This window comes from Petaurus breviceps, unplaced genomic scaffold (genome assembly GCF_028583685.1).
Source record: "Petaurus breviceps papuanus isolate PSGF00001 unplaced genomic scaffold, PetGlider_PUasm1.0 175, whole genome shotgun sequence".
Taxonomy (NCBI): Eukaryota; Metazoa; Chordata; class Mammalia; order Diprotodontia; family Petauridae; genus Petaurus; species Petaurus breviceps.
In genome coordinates this window covers 60,714,938-60,735,309 of record NW_027185764.1, presented here as the reverse complement: position 1 = coordinate 60,735,309, position 20,372 = coordinate 60,714,938, and the positions used below count along the sequence as shown (strand labels likewise).

Genomic DNA, 20,372 nt, shown 5'->3' with positions numbered 1-20,372 from the left:
ACAGGTCAATCGTACTCTCATTGAATTTGGATTAAGGAGAGAATATCATACACACTCAGTTGGGTATCTTACCCTATAAGAAAGTAGGGGATAAGAGGGAGAATGATAGAAGGGAGGGCAGATTGGGAGAGAGGGTAGCTAGAAGCAAACACTTTTGAAAAGGGACAGGGTCACAGGATAAAATAGAGTAAGTGGGGGTGGGATAGGATGGAGGGAAATATAGTTAGGTTTTCCCAATATAACTACTATGGCAATGCAATGTATATTGATTTGCTTGTCTTCCCAATGGGGGCAGGTGAGGAGGGAAGAAGGGAAAGAATCTGGAAATCAAAGTTTTAAAAACAAATGTTAAAAATAATTGTTTTTACATGCTACTGGGAAATAAGATATACAGGCACTAGGGTATAGAAATCCTTCTTGCCCTACTAGAAAGTTGGGGAGGGGGATGGAGGAGGATATAAGGGAGAATAGGTTGGGGGAAGGGGTATTCAGTAGGCTCTCTGTCTTGGGATGAGAATGGGGTAGGGGACAGATGGGGAGAAAATTTTTTAACTCAAAATCTATAAAGTGGAAATGAATGCTGAAAACTGAAAATAAATTTAAAAAAATTTTTTTTAAATTTAAAAAGATATTAAGGTGATATAAAAACAAAAGATAATTAAAAAATAATAACACAACAACAGTAATATTTATTGTCTACTATATGCAAGGTCCCAGATAAGTACAAAAAAGAGACAATTCCCTAAAGAATTCACTCTGTCCCCAAAGAATTCACCTTATACTGGGAGCATAACAATATATAATCTTCAAAGTGTAAGGAGACCACAGACCTCCATATTATGACAGGAAGGCAGGGTGAAGGTTATAAGCTCTTTTAAGGTTGCTAAATCTTTATTGTTGTTTAGTATATTAATCTTGTCTGACTCTTTGTGACCCCATTTGGTGGTTTTTTGTTTGTTTGTTTGTTTTTGCAAAGGTATTGGAGTAGTTTGCCATTTCCTTCTCCTGCTCATTTTACAGATGAGGAAACTAAGGCAAATGGGATCAAGAGATTTGCCCAGGGACACAAAACGAGTAAGTGTCAGAGACTGAATTTGAATTCAGGTCCTCCTGACTCCAGGGCTGGCACTCTGTCTTCTGCATCACCTAGTTGTGAAGTCTAGTTACAAGTTAAACTTCATGATTCTAGAACTAGCTGGTAGGAGCATTATGAAAGTTGAAAGACAATTACTCACCTCAACCTTAATATCAAGTAGAAGCTGGTGTTGAGAGCTAGCCAGACCCTCAGGGGGAGAGGATGCTCATTAAGGAGATAGAGAGGTTTGTGAGTAAATATTGATCTTGTATTGGTTTGTGGGAAGGCTAAAGGATGCTGTGGCTCTCAGGGTTATTATGGCTGCTGAATAACTTTGGTACTATGATACAATCAGCTTACTGGTTTTGGGATTCGGTTTTCTGGTCTCTAAATAAATGCTTCAATTCTGTTCTCTACTTGGAGAATCTGGTATATTTTGTGATCGAATGTCATGCAATACTTTATAGTCACGGTCTTTATCGTGATTGTGGGCACTGTAAATATTGCGTTGGCACTACAGATTATTAAAAAGAAACACATTGACTCCAAAAGTTCTTTTCCCACTGGCTGTGGGGCCTCATTTTCAAGAGTGAAAAATGTGCTGATTAGCTCTAGGCATGCTTCTTCCTTTTGAAGATAAGCAACTCCAGCAGCCAAAGACATTTAGAAAAGATGGCAGTCACTCAGTAAGAGAAGAGACCCAAAGGCAGAAGATGGCAGTTACTCAGCAGAAAAGCAGCAAGTGGCAGCTCAGGAAGCAGAAGGAACATGAGTTGTCTTGGTGACCCACATCAATTCTTAAGTGTTTATAGATTATTTCTATGGAAAGATTGGATCTGGACCTGTGGTTTCACTGATTTAGGGAACTCCTAAATGAAGAAAACTCCTTCCAATGCAGATAAGCACCTTCTCTACCTATGACTTATAGTCTTAGATGGCTGCCCAGAGAAGTGAGAGTTTAAGTCATTCATGGTTATTCAGTCAGGATATGTCAGAACTTGAAAGTAGGGCTTGATTCTGAGGACATCCTTCTATCCACTAGAGCACACTGCTCTACATCTCTATGTAAATGGCTCCAAAATCCATATAACTTGTCCTTGTTTCTCTCCTGAGTTCCTGTACCACCTTACCACCTGTCCATTGGCATTTCAAACCACATCCAACATGTATTCAAACTATGTATCTATGTACATCCAATAGGCATCTCAAACTCAAGATGTCCAAAACAGAATTCATTATTGTTTCCTTAGAACTCATACCTTTTCTGACCATCCCCATTCCTGTGGATAGCATTGCTGTCTTTCTAGTTATTCAGGTATCCAAACTAGGAGTCATCTTCAGCTCCTTACTTCCCCTCATTTCACAAATCAATCAGTATCTAAGTCTCTTGATTTTATTTACATAACACCTCTCGCATCTATCTCCTTATCCCCAATTCATTCAATCATTACCCTAATCCAGGCACAGGACCATTATAATAGCCTCCTAATTGGTCTCCCTGCCTCATGTCTCTGCCCTCTCCAATTCACCTTTCACAAAATTGCCAAAATGATATTCCTTTTCCCCTAATTATCTTTGAAAATGGACCAAGTATTTCTGTAGTTTAATAACTCTTTGGGCATAATTCCAGATTGTTCTGAAAAATGATTTGGATCATTTTACAATTCTGCCAACAATGAATTGTGTCCCAAACTTTCCGCATCCTCTCCAACATTTGTCACTTTTCCGTTCTATCATTTTAGCCAACCTGGTAGGTATAAAGTGTCTCAAGATTGTTTTAATCTGCATTTCTCTAATCAATAATGATTTAGAGTTTTTTTATATAACTTGTTTCAATTTCTTCATTGGAAAATTGCCAGTTCATATGTGTTGATCGTTCATCAGTTGGGGAATGACTCATATTTGTATAGATCTGACAAACTTCTTTATATATTTTAGATATGAAACCTTTGTGTAGTAAACTATAAAAGAACCTATATGCTCTAAAGTATTTATAGCAATTCTCTTTGTGTTGCCAAAGAACTGGAAATTGCAGTGATGCCCATTAATTGGGGAATAGCTGAACAAGTTATGGTATATGATTGTGATGGAATAATATGTCTTATAAGAAATGATGAGCTCAATGATTTTAGTAAAATATGGAAAGACTTATATGAAATAATGAAGAGTTAAATGAGCAGAACCAAGAAAATGTTGTATACAGTAACAGCAATATTGTCTTAAGAATGACTCTGAGGGGCGGCTAGGTGGCACAGTAAATAGAGCACCAGTCAGGAGTCAGGAGGACCTGAGTTCAAATTTGGCCTCTGTAGCAGCAAGCAACCTACCATACCCAGGGTGGCTGCTAGCATAGGTTCTTAGATCTGCTTTTTTAAAGGAAAGCAACTCAAAATGGGTTAACAATCTTACTTTAATTAAACATATACAAACATCAAAGAATACAAACAGAAGTTACAAGCGGACAGAGAGACAGATCAGCAGACAGGGCTTTCCACTGTCTGACCATTACATCCATACCTAGTTAGTTACCAGGGAGGAAAGCACCAACATCTGGGTTTTCAAAGCCAGGCGGCTCAATGGCTGCCCGGAGTCTCATCTGGCCACATAACACAACTCTTCCCAAAGTGATCCCCAAAGCAAAACCTCACATCAGGGTATATATAGCCTTCTCCAGAGACCATTACAACCCTCTGACCCACGGCCCAATCACAACATAACAAGGTGTGGGCATTCCTGAAAAACAAGCTTCCCACCACAGGCTCCAGGGGAGCACATTCAGCCTATTAAGGGGCATAGTATGTTCTCAAATCAAGGAAGGTTCTCAGAGTCAAGCCTATCAAAGGGCCAAGGGGCAGGAAAGATCTTCAGATTCTCATTCCCATAACAACTTCAGATACTTAATACTTACTAGCCATGTGACTTTGGTCAAGTCACTTAACCCCAATTGCCCTACCATCCCCCCTCCATAAAGCAAAAAAAAAAGTGACTCTGAGAGAATGTCATTTAATCTATTATAAACACTCAAACTAACTATAAAGGACATATGAAAAAAGACTCTGTCTGCATCCAGAGAAAGATTGGTTGGTTGGTTTTTATCCTTCGCTCTCAAAGAGGACACAAATGACATCACTAGGTTAGAGTCAAGTTACAGTGTGTCCAACTATAACTGACCAGACCAATATGAGCTCAGAATGTTCTACCATAGGTCTGGCACATATAGTCCATGAGAACTTTTGGGGCAGATTCTCTAAATTTACACATCTTATATTTCTTTTGAGCTACTTCAATTTTGCTTTGTTTATAGAGTTTATAGAGTCTGATGAGGGCATGCCATGCTGGGCCATCCTGTGCTAGTATATCTCACGTCACACAATCAATTCTGAAGTTCTTTAAGAAGACCTTGAGAATGTCCTTTTATTGCTTCTTCTTATCACCATATGAGTGCTTGCCCTGTGTGAGTTCTCTATGAAACAGTCTTTTTTGGCAAGTGTATGTTTGGCATTCAAATAACATGGCTAACCCATCAGAATTGTGCTCTCTGTGGTAGAGTCTGAATGCTTGGCAGTTTACCTTGAGAAAGGGCTCTTATCTTGCCAGGGGATCTTCAGAATCTTCCTAAGACAATTCAAATGAAAGCAATTGAGTTTCCTGGCATGGCACTGGTATGCTGTCCAGGTTTCACAGGCATACAACAACGGGGTCAGCCCAACAGCTCTGTAGACCTTCAGTCTGGTAGTCAGTCTAATACCTCTTCTCTCCCACACTTTCTCTTGGAGCCTCCCAAACACTGAGCTAGCTCTGGCAATGTGCGCATCAACCTCATTATCAATGTGTACATCCCTAGAAAGTATACTGCCAATGTAAGTAAACTTATTCACAGTATTCAAAACTTCTCCATTTGCTGTAACTGATAGTTCCACATATGGATGGTGTGTTGCTGGCTGATGGAGCACATGCATTTTTTTTGGTGTTAATTGTTAGGCCAAAATTAGCACAAGCAGCTGAGAATTGACCTAGTTAGTTACCAGAGAGGGAATCACTAACATCTGGGTTTTCAAAGCCAGGGGGCTCAACAGCTGCCCGGAGTCTCATCAGGCCACATCATACAACTCTTGTTGCATCTCAGCTTCAGAGGCTGCACTGAGGGCACAATCATCCAGAGAAAGAACTGATAAATAGAAGTATGTGCAGAATAATTTTACATATATGTGTATGTGTGTGTGTATATATACCTATTTGTGTCTAATAGTAACCATCTCTAGGGCAGGGGTGGATGAAGGAAGAAAAAAACTTTGCACGATAATTTTGTTGTATATTTGAAAGGAATAACAGATAGTAGATTTACAGTTTCATGTTCAGTCATTTAAAAAATTGTGCTATAATATGGAAATGCTTTTTTATGCCACAGATTAAAAATAAAATAAAATGAAATAATATTCCTAAAGCATAGGTCTGACGGTATTACTCTTTTGCTCCATTGTAGCGAACTTTCAGAAGTTTCTCTGCTTTGCTAATGAAATGTTCCCCTTCCCTATATTATTATCTGAAAGGCTACAGGGCAGACAAGCAAGAGGATGTATGATGAAGGGAACATTCTGGGATCCCTTGACCTCGCTAGGTATATTCCCCTGTCCTGTACAGTTATCTGCAAAGGTTTCTGGGCAGATAGCAAGAGGGTGTGTAATCTTTCTTGTTTGTGCCTCCGGATATGGTCCTAGAATAATACCGTAATAAGTAACTAACCTTAAGCAAGGGTAAATAGTAAACAGGATTAAGGGAGGCTCCTTCTACATTATTTGCATTTCTTAGATATAGGATCTTTCTACATTGTCTGCCTTCTTTGGGGGTGTCTACATTCTACTGGGGGGGGCATAAAAACTCTGTGAGCTCCTTGCATCTTTGGCTTGTAAGAAATGGTCCTGTAATAAACACACTATTGATGACACCCCCCACTCGTTATTCTCACCACTTGCTAGCCCACCAACTGCACTGGCCACAGTACTCCATAAACTCCAGTGACCTATTGCTTCTAGGATAAAATAGAAACTCTCTTTGTCAGTCTTTCATAACTAGTCTCCAGCCTGCCTTTCAGACTTCTTATATATCATTTCCCTTCATGAACTCTATGATCCAGCCAAATTGGCTTTCTTGCTATTCATTTCACACACATGACGTTCCATTTCCTGTCTCTCTCCTCATTCTCTCTTCACCTATTCCTTTTTGGCTCCCTAACCACCTACAAAATTCAAGTGCTATCTCCTACATGAGACCTTTTCTGAACCCCTCACCCACTCAAGTGCTGGTGCAGGTTCAAAATCTACCTTATATTAATTTTCTATATTCTTTCTATATGCTTATTTTGCATATGCAAATATGGCTAAATATTGTCTCTCCCCATAGAATGTATGTACCTTGAGGGCAAAGATAGTTTCATTTTTGTTTTTATATCCTCCATGCCTCATAGAGTGTCTGTCAAGTAAGAGGCGCTTAATAAATGCTTCTTGATTGATTGGTCCAACCAAGGTTATCTCCTGTTTCCTTCCATTTGCAGCCCTGTCTTATGGCTTTACATTCTTACGCAATTCCTAAGTCCCCCAAATCCTCTAGAATAGAACTCAGCCTAGGGATGGGGAGATTCATGAAAAATGCTTCCTGACCTCAATGCAGAAGTCAGGTGAGTGAAAACCACTCTCACACAGTTGCTCTCCCCCTGGTTGCTCCCTCTTTCCCCCTTCTGCCCTAATTTTTTCTGTCTTACATCCAGCTTCCAGTGCTTACAACCTACAGTTACACTGGGACCTAAACTCAACTCTATCTTCTTCCTAACTCAAAGAAACTTCTTGGATTTCTCATCCTCTTGACTCCTAGCTTTTAGTTTCAAGTTATTTGACCTTCTAAGGGCCCAGGGTGAATGGTTTTGGGACAAGGGTACATACTGGGCTAAGTTTAATCACACATGCACAGATACCCTCATATCCACTCCAATATTTACTCAAATATGCTGACACACATATACCAGCACACATTTAAACTTATGCATGAATCAACACACTTGTGACTGTGGAAACATACATGTTTGCATAAACAGATACATGGAAAAAATCCCATAGTCATAATCTCTAACCCTTCCTTCTTTCAGCCTCCCTATAGATCTTGAGATGAAGAAATAGCTCAACCATTGGCTGGGTTCCACTGTTATCATCACTAACAAGGCTCTATTATTTTCCACCAATAGATTCCATCTTTCACAGGCTCTATGTGGAGTCAAGGTAAGGAGAGGTTAGGCTTTAGGGAATGCCAGTTATATGACATCACACCTAATCACACAGGTATAGGCATGCTTATCTATTTATATATGCTGAAACAACAATCTATTCACTTATGAACATTTATGTACATGTTGACACACACTCATATACATAGGAAAGTCTAGAGAAAATGAGATAACATTTGTAAGGCACTTAGCACACACAGTGCCTGGCATATTGTAGGTACCATCTAAATATTAGCTGTTATTATTATCATTAGTACCTTCCTGTCCCAGTTCATAGTCCTTCCTCCCTCTCACCATTCCAGGGACTCCTACCTCGTGTCCTCTCAACCTAAAAAGACCTTGATTGGATCATGTTGGGAATATGAGATAGGTGAGAAGGAAAAATACTAGATGCTTCCACATAGCATCCTGGTCCTGGAAGGAGATGTACATATCTAAAGAAACTTGGGACTAAATAATGCTCACGTTTTTTTCCCCTCTGGATCTCAGGATCCAGAACAGCTGGAAATGAAAACTAGCTGGCAGTGTTGTGCCCAAAACACAAGCAAGACCCAAGTAACAATTTAGAACTGAACCCTTTATTGGCCATGTTGGCTGGCTGATGGGGCCCCTCCCCAATCTCAGGCAAAGCCTCAGCTTTTAAAGGGATGCCACACAGCCAACGGTTAGGTATTACGTAAGCAGGAACTTGCGAAGACCAAAATCAGTGATTGGTCAGTACACACCTTGAAATTCCCACTGGCACCAAGTCTCCCTGGGAGTGGCTAAACCCAGCAGCCCGTTCACCTCCATGAAGGAGAGCTGACTAGGGGATGGGAAAGAATGGGGCCAGGTACAACAGCAGGATCTATTAAATTCAATTTAACTAAACAAATATATGTATATATACATACATATATGTGCATATAATATATGTATTTAGGAAGGGATTATGCCTCTCACATGTTGGGAGAGCAAATTTATATATTTGTGATTATACCTTTTGAAGTAAAAATTCCTTTGTGTAAGGTCCTGTGTTCATATATTTTTATAAACACAGATATTTTAAAGAAATATATAGCCCAAGTTTACTCTGTGCAAAGCACTTGACAAGGTACTGGGATTATAGTAAAAGAAAGAATAACATTTTCTGCTCTCAAGGAGTTAAATATTTTGAAGTAGAGGAAGAGAGAGGATCTGACGCAGATAAATAATTGTCAACTTAAGTATATACAAAGCAAAGCAAAGAGATTTCAAGAAACCTGGAAAGACTTATATGAACTGATACAGAGCGAAGTGAGAACCAGAAGAACAATTTATACAAAAACATTATAAAAACAAAAATTTGAAAGATCTGAGAACTCTGATCAATGAAATGATTCCAGAGAACCAATGGCACTTCTTGATGGAGAAATGATGGACTCAGGGTGTTGAATAAGACACACATTTTTAGACATGAACAATGTGGGAATTTGTTTTGCTTGACTGTGCAAGGCTTTTGTTTTTCTTTTTAATTGGGGTTAGTGGAAGAGAAAATAAATGTGTATTGATGGAAAAATTACATTTAAAAATAAAGTTATTTTAAGTGTCAGAAAACACAGACAACCATGGGTCAGGAGTGGTTTTCTGTAGGGAGTAGCACCTGAGTTGTGCCTTAAAGGAGGACAGAAATTTTCAGATGCAAAACCTAGGAGGGGACTGCATTGCAGACATGGTGGCTATGCTGTTACAAGGGACTGTGGTGGCAGATGGAATGTTATATATGGAGAAAATATTCTTTCCCAAGGAAAACTATTTGCTCTTAGGTTGACATCTCTAACATAAACTTGCAGGGAACCTGAGTCAAGTTTGGAAGGAACAGAATCCAGAATCAGGGAGCAAGCTCCCACTAGTGGGATCTTGAAGGTAAGTCCATCAGTCTGTTGAAACAGATAAACTTCTTGTATTGATTGTTCACAGGGTGCAGAACCTGGCAGTGGGTCTTGAGGGAAAAGGGGGGAGCTACAGAGACAAAGGAACTAGGCTCATGGAAATATTTCACATGTATCTTCCCATAATGTGGAAAAAAATCATAAAAATTCATGCAGGTGTGGGTTGCTTTACAAACCCTTATGGTGACTATTGAATCCCAATCTCTATAAAAGATCCCTGCAGGGTGATTTTGCTGCTTGCTGCAAATTCTCCTCTTGTGTGTCTTTGGAAGTAAATCTGGATCCTCATAGACTGGCTCTGTTCTAGCTGAGGTGCACCTGTACCCAGAGCTTTGCTGATCCTGGGCATGAGCAGTGTGTTAGGGGCCAAGAAGGTGGTAGTGCTAGGGAATAAAGAAAAGAGGAAACTGAATCCAACTGGGTTAGGCAAAGAAAACTTTATACTAGGCCTGTCTTAACAGGGTGAGTGAAAAGGAAAATGTGCAATAGTTAAGAGGTCAGAAGTAGTCTCATATAAGGTTCAGAAAGTTGGTCATGGATTCCAATGGGGCCAGATTGATCATTAGGGTAAAAAAAAAATGTCCAACAAGTTAGAGGAAACCTCATGCTCTGTGATGCTAACAGCTCTGGGGTTAGGATTTCCAAGCTGAGGTGGGGTTAGGGCACCAGACTGTGAGGACGGTAGGAGGCCAGAATCTCTAAGAGGTGTGACTGGGTTCAGAGAGCCTGATCGGAAAAGGGAATTGAGAGTCAAGGCCTCTAGGGTAGGAAGGAAGTGGTTTTCAGGGCCACGATGAGTATTAGAAACTTAGGCTGAAAAGTGAGCACGGATCAGAACCCCCAGATGAGAGAGCAGACTGTTAGGAACTCCAAGTTGGGAAGGGAATTGTGGCTCAGGACCTGGTGATTTTTAAAAGTGGGTTTCAGAACTAGGGGAGTGAGGAATTGTTGCTTCCAGGATATAAAATAATTAGGGTCAGAACCTCAGGATGGAAGGTCAGTGAGGAATGAGGGAATCAAAGATGGAAAGGAAATGAGGTTTGGAAAGAAGTGAGGTCTTGGGGACTATAGATGAAGAAGGGAATGGGAACCAGGGCTCCAAGTGGGAAGGAGAGTAGGGTTAGAGGCCCAAGATAAGATAAGGGGGTTAAGAAAACAAGTAGGAAGGTAAGTAGGGACAAGAGTTCTCAAGCTAGAAAGGGAGTGATGAAGGTTTTCTTGGCTGAGAAGGACTGAGGAAGTCAGAGGACCAGGCTGAGTTGAGGAATGGAAAAGTGGGAAGGATAAGTATTAGGAAACTAGCCCAGGAAGAGAAAATTACTCTGATACATTGAGAAGGCACAATTCTTTTTTTTTTAATTAAATTTTATGTTTATTTTTAGTTTACATCATTCATTTCCACAAGATTTTGAGTTACAAATTTTCTCACCATCTTTCCCCTACCCACCACCCCAAAACAGCAATCTCACTGTATACCCCTCCCCCAATTTGTTCTCTCCTATATCTTCCCCAATTCCTCCTCCAACTTTCAAGTAGGGCAAGATGGATCTCCATACCCCAATGCCTGTAGATCTTATTTCCCAGTTGCATGTAAAAAAAATAATATATTTTTTAAACATTTGATTTAAAAACTTTGAATTCCAGATTCTTTACCTTCCTCTCTCATCACCCACCCTTACTGGGAAGATAAACAACTCAATATAGGTTGCACATGTGTAGTTATCCAAAACATTTCCATAGTGGATATATTGTGAAAGATTGACTTTATTTCCCTCCATCCTATCCCACCCCCCACTTGTTCTATTCTCCACTTTGACCCTGCCTTTTTCAAAAGTGTGTGCTTCTAACTACCCCCCGCCCCCAATCTGTGCTCTCTTCCATCATCCCCCCCTTACTCTCCTATAGGGCAAGATACCCAATTTAGTGTGTATGTCATCCCCTCCCTAAGCCAAATTAAATGACAGTAAGGTTGACCTATTCCTTTTTGCCTTCTTGTTTTTCCCCTCCATTGTAACAGTTTTCCCTTGTCTCTTCTATATGAGATAATTTACCCCATTCTGTCTCTCCCCATCTCCTCTCATTATATTCCTCTCTCACCTCTCAATTTCACCTTTTAAGTATCATCCCTTCCTATTCAACTGGTCTTGTGCCCTCTGTCTATGTATACCTGTACACATATATACACATACTCACATATGTATTTATATGCACATATACCCTCCTATATAGACATATATATGTATGTATACATATATATATATACATTTATATTCCAAGAAGGCACAATTCTTAAAGTTTTATTTGAATTTTTAAAATAAAAGCAATTTTTGGTGGACTAGAGGGCCAGACACCTGCATCCCAGCATAGAAGATGAGTTCTTAGGGATTGTAGTAGAAGTTATTTATATATACATACATACAAACATGTATACATGAATGTGTATGTATGTGTGTATATCTATCTCTCTGTCTATCTATCTATATAGTAAGTTATTTCCTTTTTTCTACTTTCTTTTCCCTTTCCTTCGATGGCTGCTTTGATTTACTTTTGTTTAGATAATAAATCCTTCCTTTCCTTTCTTTTCTTTTCTTTCCTCAAAAAAGAAGTCTATGGGTTAGAGATGAAAAGGCATCCCTTCCATCTCACTCCAGATCTTCTGCCTGGAAAGGCTAGGTCTCCTTCAGGGCTTTAAGGAACAGGTCTTTGCGGCTGAGGTCCCAGTCTTCCATGAAGCTGTAGAGCTTTCTCATTTTGTCCAGATTGGTGTCCTCAGCCCTGACTTCTTGGCATTGCTCCTCATTAAGGACATTTCCACACAATTTGTCTAGGACAGGGTCCAGCTGGATGACATAGTTGATGAAGTCTGTCCAATGTTTGTCCACAAAATGAATCCCTGAGGATTATAAAACAGAGGGAAATGTAAAGGAGGGATGAGATGATGGCTTAAAGTGGGGGAAGCAGCAGTTAAAAAGGAAGTGTGAGTGGATGGCTTCTGGGCAGAATGATATATATTGGGGAGTGGGGAGGTAGGAGAAGCAGCATAAGTAAGCTTCACCCCCTGGGTCTGATCTTTCATTGGTCCTGGGTGGGGAAAGCTCTTCTAAGTACTTGTATTTTTTTATGTCAAGGCTGAGTCTATATTCACTCTTCCTACCCTACCCCCACCTGCCAAAAATAACCAATAGTAACCCATGATTATAATTTCTGGGCCTCAGGTGGGGCCATTTCCCACTCCTCTTGGCTAATCTATCTCCTTTTCCTTTCTCACACCTGCTCTAAATGCAGGCCTTCTTTGAGAAGTCTGCTTTGATTAACTCCAGTGTGCTTTCCTACTTCCCTTCTTCATCCTTTACTCTTTCACTCCAATGCCCCAATGCCTGACATTCTGGACTAGCAAAGCTTTGGTTCCAGGGTTTCTGAGTTCAGGTGAACTTCAATTAAAACAAACCTGGTCAATGAAAATCCCAAAGATACATGAAGGGGGACTTTTGCTGCAACAAGGTCACCCTGCATGGCTCCTTTAAGGAGTTATCACTCCCAGAGCATTGAATTGAGATTCTATTTACCCAGTTTTTTTAGGAGTATGTCCTCTGTAAGGGTCCAGTGGGATCACCTATATATATATATATTATATATATACATATATATATATAATATATATATATATATTAACCTTTTGGAGGGCAATTGGGGTTAAGTAACTTGCCCAAGGTTACATGGCTAGTTTTTTTTGTGTTAAGTGTCTGAGGCCAGAACCAAACTCAGGTCCTTCCGACTCTGGGGCCGGCGCTTTACTCACTGCTCCACCTAGCCTCCCTGACCTGTATATTTTATAACTTACTAATATTGTGGAAATAACATGTAAAACATTCTCTGGGCACAGTTCCTATCTGGTTTTGGATCTCTTTCAAGTTCTTCCCACCTTCTAGCACTCACTCAGACTTGACTTCCCCTTTCCCCTCAGCCCCACTCCTCCCACTTCATCAGGACCATTTTTTTTAATACAGTTTCACCTTTTTTTCCAATACAATAGTCATTGGTTCTCCTTCTATCTGTGTGACTACCATCTATCATTCTCCTTTGCTGGATCAATGTCCACTAAGTGTGGTTGTTTTCCAAGACTGCTCTGGGCCCTCTTTGCTCTCTATACTTTCTCACTCTGTGGTATCATCAGTTCCCATAAGTTCAATTATTATCTCTATAAAGATGATTCATAGATCTATATATCCAGTCTTCATCTCTCCTGAGCTCCAGTCTTGTATCACTGACTATCTGGTGTCATTTCCCATTGATTGTGCCAGAAGAATTCACTAAAACACTCTTCTAAATTTTGATTTATCTCTCAAGGATACAACTATCCTTCTAGTTACTCAAGTTTGCAGTCCTTGTGTCATCCTCATCTTACTTTCATTCATCCCACGTGTCCAATTAGTTGCTACATCTCTGGAATTTGTCACCTCATCCTATATACACGTCCAACCTGCTAGTTCAGGTCCTAGTCACCTCTCCTCTGGACTGTTATCTTATTAGGTGTCCCTAACCCAAGTCTCCAATCCATCTTCATTGCCACTGAAGTAATTTTCCTAAAGCCCAGTTCTGACCATGTCACATCCTATTCAATTAATTCAGATAGTTAATCTATTACAATGCAAATTCTTTTGTTTGGCACGTAAAGCTCTTTTCCTATCTCTATGGCCTATCCATATTAGTACACTGACTGTTCCTCACATGAGACATAAAATCTCCCATCTCCATGATTTTGTGCTACTTATTCCCTATGCCTGGAATGTTCTCCCTTCTCATTTTTGCCTCTTGGAATCCCGGAATTCCTTCAAAACTCAGTTCAAGTACAACTTTTTGCAGGAAGTCTTTTCTGGTTTTTGTAGATACAATTACCTTCTTTTCTTCCTTTCTTCTTTTTTTTGTCTTTTTTTTTGGAGGGGAGAAGGCAGGGGTTAAGTGACTTGCCCAAGGTCACAGCTAGTAAATGAGGCTGGATTTGAACTCAGGTCCTCCTGATTCCAGGGTATGTGCTCTATTCACTGCACCACTTAATTGCCCCAAATTACCTTCTTCTTTAAAGCTGTTTTATACCTGATTTGCATATGTCTTACATATATGTATTTATGTGTGTGTCATCTACCCCATTTTAATGTAAATTCCTTGAGGGCAGGTTCTTTGTGCCTGGCACAAAGTAGATTAATAAATGCTTGTTGGTTCGCTTGTTTGATTCCCTCTGGAATTCCTTTTTTTTCCCCCAATACTCAGTAAGTTTCCCTGATGGATCAATTAACTTAATGACAAATTCACTGAAGGACCTATCTAGTTTCCACACCATGGAGAATACTCCCTGATCCTGGATTATGACCTTTTCAAGTTTAATTCCAGCTTTCCAGGCTACAAGGATCAAGGGGTTCCAGCTTAGGGGCAAATAGAGTCCCCTGAAAGAGGAAGACTGAATACTTACCTGATGGAGTGGATGTTGGGGTTGGAATTGGAGTGGATTGGGCCACATTTCCATCTGAGCCACATCCTGAGACTGTAAAATAGAGTACTGAGTTGACATTGTCTCAAATTCTCCCAGACCTGAGCCTCTCCTTCCCAGGGAGCCCCCTCTGGGGAGTGTTCCGTCTTTTTCTTACCCCCCTCCTTCCTCATTCTACCCACCAGCTCTACCCTCCATGACAGAAGTCAGATTTCTCTCATTTTAGACATCAAAGGACAGAAGCAGTGAGGGGAAGAGTAGGCAGCTTGGAAAAGTTAAGTGTTCTTTATATGCATGCTTCCTTTTATATAAATGTGTGCCAGTTCTAGAGATGTAGTGTGGACTGACTGTAAAGTCCAGTCCTTAAAGCATGCATAAATTTCCTTTGTCAATTTCCAATCCAACTATGTAAAAACTTTGGAGGAACCAATTTCTGGTCATGCATTATGGAAATGAATGTACTGTGTGATGATGAAAAGTCTTGTAATTGTAACCTGATCTGGTATGCAGGGGGTTCTAAAAGGAAGAAATGAGACAGGCTTTTGAGCTACCTCTAAAGAGCCAGGTAGGGGAAAGGTTTATGTTCTTTCCTAATCCTGGGTGAATGAGTAACCGAAAATGGAATTATCCAGGGAGTGACCTTGTGATTTGAATGAATCCAGAGGTCCCATCAATGGCAAGAGCTGTGGTGGTGGTAGCAGAATCTCCTGAGTCTGGCACTGGCTGGTATCAGAGGAACTTTCTGTTTCTGGAACAGAGATCAATAGGAGACAGCACATTTAGTCAAATGAAAAAGTCACTTGAGACAAGGTGGTTTCAGGGACCATATGGCCCTTTGTAGCAGAGAGAAGTTCTAGCCACAGATTCTAAAGAGACCTACTCCTGGGAATTGGAGGTGGAGCCATGTGAAGACTACAGTAGAAGAAAAGACCAGAAAATACCAGAAGTTTTGAGTCACCCCTTTACCCCAAGGTTATCTTCACATGTTCTTCATCTTTACTGAGTTTTATGTTTGTCCCCATTCTCCCCATGGAAACTGTATATTTGTGGGGCAGTATAACCCAGATATTTTAGGAGAATGTTTATAACTGGTGTTCTTACTATACCTTCTTAATAAATATATTCCCTGAAAACTAATTGTTTAGCTATCTAATTGTTAATAGGAAACACATCAGTGGAGGCTTAGGAATCAAAGTAGTAGAAGCATAAACCCTCAGGGTTACCCCTAGAATTCTGAGGGCAGTAGTATTTAGCCTTCTGTGTACTCAACTTGCCAATGGGAGTACAATTTGGGGGAGAGAGAACTAGAAAGGAGTGCTATATTTATATACATAGAACTCACTTACACATGCCTATAATTCTTTGAGAAGGTGTGTCAGCAAGTGCCTGACTCTCCATAAAGACTCTTCTCTCTCCAGTTTGACTTAGCACAAAGATAGTAAGTGTTGGAATCTTTTTGGGGTGAGTGACGGTGCTATCAGTGTTGATGTTTAGGATGAAGCTTAGGCTCTGTGGAAAAGCTGAAGTCAGGGATTGTGGATATGTATAAATATGGGTCTATGTGAGCATTTGTGTTTGTTGATTTCAGAGTCAATTTATGGGTGTCCTGGTTTGTGCATTTGAAAACATGCATGTTAGACAGTGTGTGTGTGTGTGTGTGCATGTGTGTGTAGTCAAATGCTTCCCAGGATGTCCTGTTCTGTTTATCCCTTGGTTTTAGCCCACCTAACTGGGTCTTTAGGGAATAGATAAAATTGAAATTAAAAACTAGGAGGTAGACAAATGAGAATAAGGAAGTCAACAAGGGATAAGATATAGAGTGAAGAAGGTTGGGCTCAGGAGATAGCTTGAGATGGAAAGCAGGGACTTGGATCCCAGAAGAGATCTTAAGTCTATACAAGAGCACAGGACTGAGGACCTAGGCAAGGAGGTTAGACACAGAATGAAAAAAAAAACCAGGAACAGAAGGGAATAGGAGGAGGAAGAGAGGAAGATGGGTGCTTGGGTCTAGGGACCTTACCAGACATCGCAGCCTCATAGTCCTCCAGGTAGAAATTGGCTATCCTGTTAGTGAAGTCCAAGGCATCCAGGGGAAGCTGGGCCCCTCTGGGGATACAGTTGAAACCACCCCATGGTGGGAGGAGGCAAAGCTTGAGCTCGAATTTCCTGAGCTCATTGGTGGTCAGGTTCTCCAGGGACTTCAAAATAAGTTCCTGGGTATGCCCCATGGTTCCTGGAACTCAATGATCTGCCTGATTTCTGCCTTCCCAACAGTTTCTCCTAGGAGTGACAGTGTCTGGCTGATGATAGAGGCATCTGTATCCTGAACAGTTGAAGAGAATATATCCAATTGGTTCAAGGGTGGGGACATCCTACTCTTCACCTGGCCTAAACCCCTCCCATAGGGTGGGAAGAGAAGGAGATGAGATAACTAAGAGAAGGGACAAAAACCAAGGGGTGCAGTAAATTGATTTGATTCGATTCCTCTGGCAACATGCCCATCTATAGTCAATTGAGTAAGGATCTCACTTTTAGAAGATCAACAACGTAAGTAATAGAATAGGAGATAGTTTTGGTTGAGCCAAGGGGAACTTGTAGGTCCTCTGACCTACAATAGGTGCATTCTGCTTGACTATTGGATAGAGACCCCAGCCTCCTGCTGAACCTGAGGGACACAACAACATTTGGAGACAGAAGAGAGCAAAGGTGATATCCCCACTGACACCCTCCTCCCCATGTATAGAATCATACAATGAAGAACATAGATAGAATCATAACACATAAAGCACAGATCCAGAAAACATAGAATCATGGGATGAAGAACAGAATGTCATAGGATCTTACAGATGGAAAGGACCTTAAGAGTCTTCCAGTCCAAACTCTATACTGGAGTAAGAACCCCCCAGATGTCATCTTATCTACACTCTGCTTGAACACTGCCAACAACAGGGAATAACACTACTATGCCATATTTGAACTGTATAGCTCTTGGTGATGGACTATTTCTGCTTTCAAGGATCAATTTAGCTAAGTATATATAAGCTCATTACCAGTTCATTGGCCATTTGGTGATGTATTCTTTGGCTATGATAACCCTTGAAAAAAAGAAAATGACAAAATTTGAGCCTCCGTTCTGGGCAGGTCTATAACAGCAAGCACCCTAGCATACCCATGATGCCTGCCAACACAGGTTCTTAGATCTGCTTTTCTAAAGGAAAGCAACTCAAAATGGGTTAACAATCTTACTTTAATCAATCAAACATATATCATTTACCTAGTTCAGGGAGAAAAGTCAGCACCCTGAACTTCAGAGAATACAAACAAGTTACAAGCAGAAGTTACAAGCAGACAGAGAAACAGATCAGCAGACAGGCTTCCAGCTGTCTGACCATTACATTCATACATAGTCAGTTACCAGAGAGGGAAACACCAACATCTGGGTTTTCAAAGCCAGTGGGGCCTGACGGCTGCCCAGAGTCTCGTCTGGTCAAATCACACAACTCTTCTCAAAGTGAGCCCCAAAGCAAAATCTCACATCAGGGTATATAAGGCCTTCTCCTGGCTCAGAGAATGTCATGACCTTCTTGACCCACTGCCCAATCACAAAGCAACAAGGTGTGGGCATTCCTGAAAAACAAGCCTCCTGCCACAGGTTCCACATGACCACATTCAGCCTATTAGGGGGCAGAGTAAATTTTCAAATCAAGGAAGGTTGTCAGAGTCACTTAAGCCTATCAAAGGGCCTAGGGGCAGGGAAGATCTTCAGATTCTCATTCACATAACAAGGTCTCTTTTGCTTCTACAGTGACCAGTGACTGAAAGAGAATAAAAGGGTAGAGATTGCTAACAATCATAGTTTTTAGGCCATCCTTTTGTATTAACTGTATTCTTATTTAATTCAATTCTGCTAGAGGAACTGAATCACACAAATTTCTTATTCTGGATAGAAGGGAATCCATAAATTGCTACCATAAATATTTTGGTACATGTATGTATATACATATATATGTGTGTATGGGCACACACACATACATGCATATATGTGGATCTATGTATATATGTGTGTAAATACATGTGTATACATATATGTATGCATGTGTATATATATATATATACAGAGAGAGAAAAAATTTCTTTTTATCATAGACCTTATTGACATATAAAAACAGCAGTAGGATCTTTGGGTCAAAGGGTGTGGACATTTTAGTTCTTGTCTTAGCACATTTCTGATTTACTTCCCAAAATGGTTGTTCCAATTCAGGAATAGCTTTCTTCTGTGGCTGACTTTCTCTCCAACATTTCCTATTCTCATCTTTTGTCATCTTTGTCAATTTTCTGGGAATGAGGTGAAACCTTAGTATAAAAAGCCCTGCTTTTTGTAGCAGTGAGGCAGAATGGAAAGGAGATGTCCATTGATTAGGGCATGGCTAAACAGATTGTAGAACTACAATCAACCAATAAACATGTTAAGCACTTTCTGTGTCCCAGAGTATGGTCTTATTACTGGGAATACAATGAAAAGGAAAAAATAGTCTCTGACCTTAAGGAGCTTACATTCTAATGAAAGGGACACATTATCTAATATAATAAAATATTTTATAATATAATTTTATAGATTCTTATATCACATATATATGGTATATGATATTAATATATTTATTTCTATATTAGGACATAGAAAATAAACAGAAGGGCAGCTAGGTGACATAGCAGATGAAATGGTGCTCAATGCTGAGCCTGGAGTCACAAAGCTTCATCTTCCTGAGTTCAAATACAGCCTCGGACACTTACTAACTGTGTGACCTTGGGCAAGTCACTTAATCCTGTTTGCCTCAGTTTCCTCATCTGTAAAATGAGCTGGATAAGGAAGTGGCAAACCACTTTGATATCTTTGCCAAAAAAAAACCCTAAATGGGATCATGAAGAGTCGACCATGACTGAAAATGACTTGAAAATAAAAATAAATAGAACAGATGGAAGATAACCTTAAAGAGGATGGCATCAGCAGCTGGAGAGGCCTCCTTAAGGGGATGGCACTTGTACAGAGTTGTAAAGGAAGCCAGGAATTCTAAGAGACAAAGATTGGAAGGGAAGACATTTTCAGGTATAGAGAGCAACCAAGGCAAAGGCGTGGGGACTGGAGACTGAAGATAGGAGAGTCTTGTAGAAGGAATGCTAAGTGGGCCAGTTTAACTGTGGAGGGGAATAGAGTGCAAGGAGATTGGAAAGGTAGGAAAGAGTCAGGCTGTGAAAGGTTTAAATGTCAAACATAAGACTTTATATGTAATTCTGCAGGTAATAAGGAACCAATAGTTTATTGAGGAAAGTAGAGCCTGGGGGTGTAAGACATGGTGTGTGCTGGGAAAATCACTTTTGGTAGCTGGGTGGAGGATGAACTGGAATGAGGCAGGGAGACTCATTAGAAAATTAGAGCCACAGTACAGATAGTGGTGATGAGAGCCTGAAATATGAGGGTAGGTATGTGAGTGGGAAGAAGAAAATGTACGTGGGAGATTTTGAAGTAAAAGATTTCGACAATTCATAGGACATGTGTCAAGAGAGACAAAGACAGAGTCAGAGAGACAGAGATAGAGACAAAGATAGAGAGACAAAGAGAGGGGGAGAGAC

General features: G+C 40.3%; 1 protein-coding gene across 2 annotated transcripts in view; it reads right to left on the bottom strand.

Annotated features, from left to right (window-relative positions):
- Positions 1-11,540: 11,540 nt before the first annotated feature.
- Positions 11,541-20,372, bottom strand: part of LOC138158902 (apoptosis-associated speck-like protein containing a CARD) — a 25,529-nt gene continuing 16,697 nt past the window's right edge. The window contains exons 1-4 of one of the 2 annotated variants that reach the window (XM_069085224.1): positions 16,765-17,105; positions 15,385-15,492; positions 14,727-14,798; positions 11,541-12,152 (exon numbers count right to left, since the gene is read on the bottom strand). In XM_069085224.1, coding sequence (XP_068941325.1) covers positions 11,929-12,152; positions 14,727-14,798; positions 15,385-15,492; positions 16,765-16,972 — 612 coding nt within the window. In that variant the 5' untranslated portion in view covers positions 16,973-17,105 and the 3' untranslated portion in view covers positions 11,541-11,928. Of the gene's footprint in view, positions 12,153-14,726; positions 14,799-15,384; positions 15,493-16,764; positions 17,106-20,372 lie in introns of those variants that run through there. The other variant, XM_069085225.1, reaches the window with a different exon arrangement.